Source organism: Melanostigma gelatinosum (genome assembly GCF_949748355.1).
Source record: "Melanostigma gelatinosum genome assembly, chromosome: 3".
Lineage (NCBI taxonomy): Eukaryota > Metazoa > Chordata > Actinopteri > Perciformes > Zoarcidae > Melanostigma > Melanostigma gelatinosum.
The window spans coordinates 24729775-24739890 of record NC_136636.1 but is presented as its reverse complement, the minus strand read 5'-3'; the positions used below and the strand labels follow the sequence as shown (position 1 = coordinate 24739890).

At 42.0% G+C, this 10116-nt stretch overlaps 1 protein-coding gene across 1 annotated transcript in view; it reads left to right on the top strand.

The window, feature by feature from the left end:
- LOC306775889 (thioredoxin reductase 1, cytoplasmic-like) overlaps positions 1 to 9839 on the top strand; it is a 16093-nt gene extending 6254 nt beyond the window's left edge. Inside the window, 5 exon segments of the mRNA XM_079266442.1 lie at positions 1222 to 1378; positions 1948 to 2055; positions 2384 to 2479; positions 2586 to 2720; positions 8846 to 9839. Coding sequence (XP_079122568.1) covers positions 1222 to 1378; positions 1948 to 2055; positions 2384 to 2479; positions 2586 to 2720; positions 8846 to 8908 — 559 coding nt within the window. The 3' untranslated portion in view covers positions 8909 to 9839.
- Positions 9840 to 10116: the final 277 nt, after the last annotated feature.

Genomic DNA, 10116 nt, shown 5'->3' with positions numbered 1-10116 from the left:
GTTGTGTGTCTTCTCTTTTCTCCTCCATACGTCCATCGCATTACATGGGGCGGCCTGTGCCTTTAAGACTCGTTGTACAGTCACGGTGACTCAGCAGTTCTTGCCGCTGCCTGCAGGGGTAGGGAGAGAGGAGAGGTGTGTCGGCTGCTTTGTAATCATGAAAGGAATTATCTAAGAGCTGGTGTCCTTATGTTGCATTGTCTGCACTTAGGTACGTATATTAATAGACTCACGTTTGGTTGATGTCTTTAATCACTACATCACTGTTTTTGGTTTTTTAGGAATTAGAGAACTAGAGTTAAAGTTAAAACAGTCTTTTGAAGTCGTAACTCTTGCACTCTATAATTATTTCCGATGTATGAAACACGGGGAATGAAGCCTTTTCTTTGAGGTGTAGTCTCTCCACCTTTTGTGAATGAACGACTGGTTCAGCGTCAGAACCAGTCGGCATGAGGCCAGCTCGGTGGAGCGCTCGGTGGGTCACATGGACCCAGTCTTATGACCTCAGTAGTACTCTGATGGAGCCAGAGGGCTTATCAGAGTACAACTCCAGTTCTGTTTCTCAGGCTCGCTTCATTCCACTTCTGCCTTGTGGTGGATAGATGTTCCTCTGCTGATTTTTAAATTGGCTGGCGTGTTGTTGCCTGACATCACCGGACCGAATGTGAATCAGTCCAGAAGCTCTCGGTTCATTTTCGATTTCTGAGAAGCGTAGGAGAAAATATCAGCAACCGATTAGAGCAGCGGAACATGTGACACAGTGTGCAGCTGTGAACTGTGATGTAGGGTTCATATGTCTGAAAAAGTGTTTCTGTTTTTGGCAATCAGATTTTGAAGATAAAAGGTGTTTTGACTGCTCTACTAAAATGTAAAAGAAAAAGGAAGGTCGAAACCTGTTTTTAATCGTTTTCTTGATCTAAGATTGACAAAGTCCTCAAAAATCCTTCTGAGCGTGTCACAAGTTGAACAATGGAGAAACGGGAGCCAACGTGTTGTCACTGTGACCCATCTTACTAGACACAAACAGAATGGACGTTGATGAACTGTTTATCAGTGCTTTGAGTTAAACCGTAAAAAGAAGTATTAAGCATGTAAAAAGATGAGCCGTTGTCTCATCAGAGGCGTTTGTATCAGGAGTAGTTTTACGAGTCCATGAGCACAGATCGTTCTTCAGAATCGGGCTCAATTTCAAATGTGACTGCTTGGTTTCCCACCGTGCAGGAATGGGAAGATCCCGGTGAACGATGAGGAGCAGACCAATGTGTCCCACGTCTACGCCATCGGAGACATCCTGGAGGGCAAGTGGGAGCTGACGCCTGTAGCCATCCAGGCCGGCAAGCTGCTGGCACGACGCCTCTACAAGGGCTCCACGCTGAAGGTACGTCTCACACACACACACACACACACAACCACAATGATGACCTGTATTAACAGCAAAACACCCAGTCTGTAAATAATGTAGGATAGATTGAAATTCCACATCCGAATGTCCTGATGTTGGTCCGCTGTTATTTTGAAATTAAGTTGCAATGTGGAAACAGGAAGTGTCTCAATGGCGCTCTGAGGGGGCGCTGTTATTGAACTTATTATTCACACAAATTAAATGCTTATTCTGAAATACAGTTTTGAGGCAGTATTATTTATTCATTTTATTTATTTAGTCTCTTTTTTTTTGACTGACTGACTTATTGATTGAATGTGAAATTGCGTCCATTAGAAGGTCTCTTTTATTTAAAGCTCCTACCGTACCTAGTATATGCACGTACCGCCAAAACAAAGTGTCGGTTAGTTTGCCGGTCTTTTCTTTTGATGTGGAGGCTGACGTCTTTCATCCCCGTTCGGGACCTCGACACACAAACTCTCTTCAATGATCACCGGAACATGGCGTGGCGCGTGCCAACAAGAGGCTTTATTTCCCTAACAAACGTTTTCTCCGTGTCGGTGCAGTGTGACTACGTCAACGTTCCCACCACGGTCTTCACCCCACTGGAGTACGGCTCCTGTGGTCTGTCAGAGGACAGGGCCACAGAGCTCTACGGGCAGGGCAACCTCGAGGTAACACACACACACACTCCGTCACCTGAATAATTATCTGTCTGGTTCACCTGAGAGTGAACCTTGTGTCCTGCTGGAGTAAAGTCCATCTCTAAGACTTTGTAGTTTGTGTTCCCAAAATCCATGAGTAGATTTGTCTCCACACACACTTGCAGTACGTCTCTTTAATTTGAATCTTGTCTCGTGTCTCTCAGGTTTAACTGCAGACATGGTGCATATATATTATTGGACAAGCATTCAAAGTACATTTAATGGGATTGCTGTTCTTCATTGCTCATATGATGCTGCTCACACTGTAACAAACCACTGCTGTGTTTGTGGTCTTCAGGTGTACCACAGTCAGTTCTGGCCCCTGGAGTTCACTGTGGCCGGCAGAGACAACAACCGGTGCTACGGCAAGATCATCTGCAACAAACTGGACAACGTAAGGTTACCGCTGCGTCTGCACAGTCCAATTAGATGTGGGCCTTTAGCACCCCCTTCTCTCGCCACGCCACTGACCGTATTTTGTTGTTGCTGTCACACCGTAGGACCGAGTCATCGGGTTCCACTACCTGGGGCCGAATGCCGGGGAAGTGACGCAGGGCTTCGGCATAGCCATGAAATGCGGCGCCACCAAGGAGCAGCTGGACGGCACCATCGGCATCCACCCGACCTGTGCCGAGGTAGAAGTCGACTCTGGTCATTATAGATATCAGCGTTTTATTTGTTATTATTTTTAAAACCTTCCATCTCTCAGTGGTCTCCGGGCCGGTACACTTCACTGTGTTGGCTTTGGTCGCATTGCTGCTTACAGATTCAAAATGTCATGAGTTTCATTTTATTCATTTTTAAGCTGAGCTTTTGCACTGCAGTGCAAAACAAACCTGAAGACGTCGTGCTCCCTCACTCGGCTAGTTTTCCCTCTATATCTGTGCGAGTGATGGCATTGTGCCAGACTGAATGTGTCATTCAGTCAGAACACGTAGAACCGTGTCTGTTTGTAGAGTTCCCACTTGAAGAGCGTTTATTAATCTAATCTACTCTTAATTTTTTGGAAAACGGATGAATATTTCAGTTGTCTGTCTGCGGTGATGCATAATATGCATCAATTAACTTAATTGCAGATCTCAGCATAACACGTTCATGTCAATGGAGGACGGTGATAACAGCGGAACGTTTAGCTGCTCAGCCGTTTGATGTTTTACATTACTCTTATTTCCATTTTGTAGCGAAGTTGGATTGAATGGAGGACACTGTGAACTTCCTCATGTTGTGCCCATGTCCAAGTTTATTATTCTTTCATGGTACTATCGTTTAAAAGGGACGGTTCACCCCGGAAATCCAAAAGACTTGTCCTCTGACCTGTGGTGCTCTTCATCAGTGTGGATGGTTTTGGTGTGAGTGTTGGAGGTATCAGCTGTAGAGATGTCTGCCTTCTCTCCAATAATATGGAACTAGATGCCACTCGGCCTGCGGTTTATTAAAATCACTTTCCAGAAATTATTTTATTATTATTATTATTATTATTATTATTTTCTTTTTTTTTTTAAATATTTTTTATTGAAAGACACGAGACAATATTAAGACAATACATATACATAACAACAAGAGGATGACAAGAACAGTGGGATAAAAGCCAGCAAATATCACATAGTCAGTGTGTGTGTATGTGTGAGAATGTCCTTGAGCCTTTTGAGATGGAGGAAAAAAAAAAATATATATATATAAAATAATAATAATTTTAAAAACCAAACCAAGAAAAAATGAAAAACAGGTAAGTATGTGTGCATATGGCTGTTCATGTATGCATGTACGTGGGTTTCAATTGGTTGTCCGGCAAGAAAAATAAAACAGAAATCAACAATAGTAAAAAAATACACCCCCAAAAAAAAAAAAAAAAAAAAAAGAAATATATATATATATATATATATATATATATATATATATATATATATATATATATATATATATATATATATATATATATATACATATATATATATATATATACATATATACACATATTTCAATATTTATAGAATGGGTGGTGTCACGTTTGCAGAAACGTAGTAAGGGATGACCAGGTGGAATGGTGTTCTGTTGTATTGTATATGATGGATGAGGTTAGATTTTCCATTGAAATATACTCTATCATTAAGTTTCTCCAGTGTGCGATGTGCGTGTTATTCCTTGATTTCCAGTTCATGAGGATAGTTTTCTTGGCGATAGTTAGGGCCACAAGGAGTAATTTGCGGTTTGTTTTACTCAGCTGTATTGTTGAGATGTCTCCTAGTAAGCACAGTGAAGGGGATAAAGGGACGAGGCAGCCCAGGAAGACAGACAGTGACTCACTTATTTCTTCCCAAAAGTGATGAACTGGTGTGCAGTGCCAGATGGCGTGAACAAAGCTATCCGGGCTGTTTTGAGTGCAATGTGGACATATCTGACGTGAATCCCATTTGAAGCATTTTTTGCCCGGTGTAATGAATTCTGTGAAGTATTTTATACTGTATTAGTTGTAAATTGGCATTTTTAGTCATGAAGTAGATGTTATTGCAGATTTGGTTCCAGAAATCAGCATCAGGAGTGATGGATAGGTCTGATTCCCATTTTCTTGATGGTATGGATGATGTTTTGTCAGACTGTGATATTACTCTACATATTTTTGAGATTAACTTTTTTGAAGAGGGGATATTAATTAATTCTGAGGTTGAGGGGGGTAATTATAGGTTAGTGGCCTTAATGTTAAGTTTGGATTGAACGGATGATTTGAGTTGCAGATATTCCAAAAATGGATTGCTCCTGATGCCGTACTTCTGAACCAAGGGAGGGAATGAAACCATGGTGTTATTATTGAAGATGTGTTTCAGATGAGTGATGCCTTTAGCGGACCATGTGTGGAGATTTAGAGGTGTCTTGTGACTTAGAAAATCAGGATTGTTCCATATGGGAGTAAAGTTTGAAGGTGCAAAAGTGATGTTCGTGATTTTGTGGAATTTCCACCAGGCTGTCAGAGTTTCTGCTATTGTTAGTATATTGAAACAAGGATGATGGCGTTTGATAGATTGGCTTAAAAATGGTAAGTCAGAAATCTGAATGTCCTTACAAACTGTCAAACTGTTCTATATCTAACCATGTGTTGTCTGATTGGCTGGGGTGGATCCATTTAAGAATGTACTGAAGTTTATTTGCTAGAGAGCGGTGAAAAAAATGTGGAGCTTCAAGTCCTCGTGTTTTTGGTTTTTGTAGAGTGGCCAGTTTAATTCTTGGTGTTTTGTTTTTCCAGTAGAATTGAGTAACGATTGAGTCAAGCGACTTGAACCAGGAGTGGCTGGGTTGAGATGGTATCATTGTGAATAGGTAATTTATTTTAGGAAGTATTGTCATTTTAACTGTAGCTATTCTGATTTAATATCTACATTGAGAAGAGAAATGGGACGGTAACTAGAAGGAAGAGTTGGATCTTTGTTTGGTTTGAGGAGGAGTGATATACTGGCTGTGTTCATGTTGGCTGGAAATTGCAAATTTTGTTTTATTTCAGTTATCATTTTGTTAAAGAGTGGAGCTAGAATGAACCAGAAGTGTTTATAGAACTCAGCTGGGAAGCCATCGGGACCTGGTGCTTTGTTATTGGGCATAAGATTGAGAGCAGTAAAAAGTTCGTCCTGTGTTAATGGTGAGTCAAGTATGTTGATTTGTTCTTTGTTAAGCTGTGGTAAATCAATGCTGTTGAGAAATGAATTGATGTCTTCTTGATTTGGGTTATTTTTAGATGAATATAGATTGGCATAAAAACTTCTGAAGATTTTATTTATTTCATCGGGTGAATTTGTGGGCTTCCCTGCAGAGTCCTTGATGATTGAGATTGTTGTTTTTCCTTTATTTCGTTTAATTTGATTTGCCAGATATTTACCGGATTTATTGCTATGGTGAACATTTTCTTGTCTAAGTCTGTGTATGAGGAATTGAGTTTTATTATTTATAATTTCATTTATTTGGAATTTGTACTTTCTTAATTCGTTCTGGGTTTCTGTTGTTGAGTTACTTGCATTAATGGTTTTGAGTCGGTTGATTTGTTGTTCCAGTTCAGCTTCTTGTTGTTTTTCTTTCTTTTTTTAGTAAACAGAGAATGAGATGATTATTCCTCTAAAAATTGCTTTCCATGTTTCCCACAGAAGGGTTGGTGATGACTCTGGGGAATCGTTTATTTCTAAGAAGGACGCCCACTCTTTTTTAATAAGACTATCAAACTGAGGGTCTTTGAGAAGAGATGTATTGAAGCGCCATCTAGTGATAGGTTTATGTAGGGTAACTCTGTTCCAAATAAATGTTACGGGAGCATGGTCGCTAATAATGATAGGATGGATCTTCGAGTCTGAAATATTAGATATGATTGAATTGCTATTGAGGAAGAAGTCAATGCGTGAGTATGAGTGGTGAACTGGTGAGAAGAATGAGTATTCTCTTGAGTTTGTGTGCTGTAATCGCCAAATATCGCCAAGACCAAAATCACTCATGAACTGTTTTATCATGTCTGTGGATTGCCAGGTACGCTTATTATTTGGATTTTTAGATCTGTCCACTGATGGCTCGATAACTGTGTTGAAATCACCTCCTATTATGACTGGGCAGTTACAAATGTTTGAGAAGGATAAAAAAAAATTACAACAAAAGGATGGGTCATCAGTGTTTGGGCCATAAACATTACAGATTGTGACTGGACTATTGTTGATGGATATGTTTATGATGATAAAACGGCCTTCAGGATCGGTGATGGTGGAATTATGGACAAAAGAAACTTTTTTGTTAATTAAAATACATACCCCTCTTTGTTTTGAGTTGTAGTGAGCTGAGAATGAGTGAGTGAATTGTGGTGATTTAAATTTGTTGTGATTCTGATTCTGAGAGGTGTGTTTCTTGTAATAAGCATATATCTGCTTGCAGTTTAGCCAGATGATTCAAAACTTTTATTTTTTTTGCCTGAGAACCAATTCCACGGGAGGGTGTGTGTGTGTGTGTGTGTGTGTGTGTGTGTGTGTGTGTGTGTGTGTGTGTGTGTGTGTGTGTGTGTGTGTGTGTGTGTGTGTGTGTGTGTGTGTGTGTGTGTGTGTGTGTGTGTGTGTGTGTGTGTGTGTGTGTGTGTGTGTGTGTGTGTGTGTGTGTGTGTGTGTGTCACAGCAGGACCTGCAGACACTGAATCAGGGGAAAACAAACGCATATAGGAACATGAACACAACAAAGTAAGTAAAACAATACCAAAATACAACGGTGTGTGTGGTCCAGATAGGGTTTCATACTGTCTGGTACATTGAGACGTAGGTGCAATACTATACAGTATAATAATCGAAACAGTGCAAATGCGGAGAAAAGAGAAGGGGCATACCTAAACTACGGAGGGGGGTTTATCATGTGTGTATGCGGAGCCATAGAGGCAGGAGAGAGCGGGAGAGAGAGAGAGAGCGCTCGGGGGAGTCTAGAAAAGCCAGGGGGTGACATCCTTATCGCGGTACAATTGTCCATCTATATATAATTTGTCCAGTGATATTATTGCTTTCTTTCCTTCTTTCATCATGTTTTTACGGATTGGAAACACAACTTTGCGTCGTTGCATGATTTCTTTTGGATATTGATCGTTGAGTCCGTAGTCCGTTCCTTTGAGCTGCCTGCCTTGTTGCCTGACCTGATCTTTTTGTTTGTAGTGTTCAAACTTAGCGATGATTGGCCGTGGTCGGTTATTGTTGTTCCTTGGTCCCAGACGGTGTACGCGGTGGAATGTGATGTTGTTGACGGTCTCTGCGGATAGTTTGAGTTGTTTGGACATGAATTCTTTGATTGATTTTTCGGGGTCTTCTGTAGTTTGTTCGCTAATGCCGGTGATGGTTTCTTTCATAGCTTTGTTGTCGGCAGTAACAGAGGTGAGCTGGGTGGTTATCGTTTTGACAGAATGATGAAGTGACTTGTTGTCCTGAGTGAGTGAGTCGATTTGGTTCTGATGAATTCCAGGCTGTGGCGCAGAGCCTGGAATTCCCGGTGTAGGACTTCGATAAGCGAGAGTCTGGAGTCAAAGCCGGAAAGTTTATTTTCAATGGACATGAGTATGTTGCTTACCTCGGCGCAACATGGAGGTTTTGGTGAAGTAGATGGAGTTGAAACAGTACGGGGTCTTTTGCTGTATGAAGTGGGTGTTTCTTCGGTATCGCCGGTCTCGTCCTCTTCCATGATGTAGATTCGGTTGAAGCACTCGTCAATGTATTCTTCCAGATGATCCAGTTTGATTGATATTGTAGTCCAGTTTTGAGTGGAATAGATACTGGGTGAAGGGGAAAAGAAAGAGGTTTAAGTCCGATGAGAAAGTTTGTTTCGACAGTAGTCTAGCAGCTGGGGGCCGCCATCTTGGGTCTCGCACCGTCTCGTGAGAGCTACACTCAGACACGCATCAGCTCACGTCACTCGCACGTCACTTTCCACAAATTATGACTCGGTTGCTTAAGATAATCCACAGACCTTGTTGTGAGCAGTTTCACGTCGGAACTATTTTCTCTCTACCGAACTACACCTGCCAACCGTATCACCGCGCAGAAGCCTACAGCTAGCTCACCTAGCGCCAGCGAGCGAGCTAGCTAACGCTACAGCTCAGTCGAGTGGGACGCCGTTAATGGAACATCTCGTGCTTTTACAAACAAAAGATAAGCGTCTCCGTTCGATTGAGTTGTGAATTATTTAATTCCAGCCTTTTATAAAAAATGCCCGATGTGTGCTCCTGAAAACAAGCTGCATAATAAAAGTGTGTTTCTCCTCGTCGTTTTAGGTCTTCACCACGATGGAGGTGACCAAGAGCTCCGGCGGAGAGCTCATCCAGAGCGGCTGCTGAGGTTAAACCCTGCTCGTTTAGCGGGGCTGCGCTCACATTAGGACTCTCCGGTCTCAGCCGGCGGTCCACCTTTTAGTTCAGCCTCACCTCCGGCTGCTCCGTTCTCAGGACAAACCCCGACACCGCGGGAGCTTTAGAGGTGGCTGACGGAGGCTGAGGTAGTTTTGATGTGAGTGCAGCACTGCTGAACAGCGGGGTTACTCTGCTGATGTCCCCCACTGGGCTCCACCAGTGTGTCCTTGTTGAGGAGCACCAAACACGTATTTGTGTGTGTTTGGGCTGTTTGTGACGTCCTGGCCCGTAACCTCAAATTACTGAGGTGGGCGAGGATCGATGTACCTCTGCAGGAGCGCCTGATGGCGGACCCGAAACCCCTTCGTCCAATCCCCCAACTTCAAACATTCAGCCCGAGTTTACACACTGACATTTGCTTTATTAGGACAGATTAAAACTGGCACACAGCCAGGGTTTGAAGGGACGCACGGCTCTGAACTCTGGTGCAGCTGATGATGTTTAACCGGGTCTTTGCGTATCTTAAATGTTGTTTCTTCTTTCAATCCTCCATCATTGCTCTTCCACACGTCTCTGCGGGGTTCTTCTGCCTTGAGGGGAACTCCCTTCATCTCCCTCTGAAGTATTTAAACAGTTCTGCTGAGAGATCACGAGCCGAGCTGATCCTTTCAAACCTCTTCCAGATAAAGTTGAATGGAAAATGCAACCTGAATTGTGCTGAATGTTGTTTAGAAGGTTTTTACTAAATTAATTTAATGCTCGTTTGTCGCCTGTTCGCCTTCTGCTCTAGGTGTATGTGAAAGATATATTCAATCCTCTAAAGGGGCTCATTCTGGCAGCGACTTGGGGCTTCAGTACAAATGACTTGTTGGTGTGAAACCACTGTAGATTACTGCTGTCAAGATTTAATAAAGGATGAATTCACCTTCAGTGCTGTTTCACTTATTTTACCTGCAGAGCATTTGTCTTCCTGAAGACGAGTGCTATTTTCTTATTTGTTTCAACGGCAGTCAAACTGGAAAAAAAAGAGTTAACCATTCGCTATATTAAACAACTAATTAAAAAAAAAAAAAAGAATTAAAATGAATTTAATAATAGCAGGAAATAGGCAAATGTTATTGCTTGAATTGAGCTAAACGCCTCGATCTCAGTCTGTTCACTCGAGTTACATCCTCAACACTAGCAAGCCACCGGTC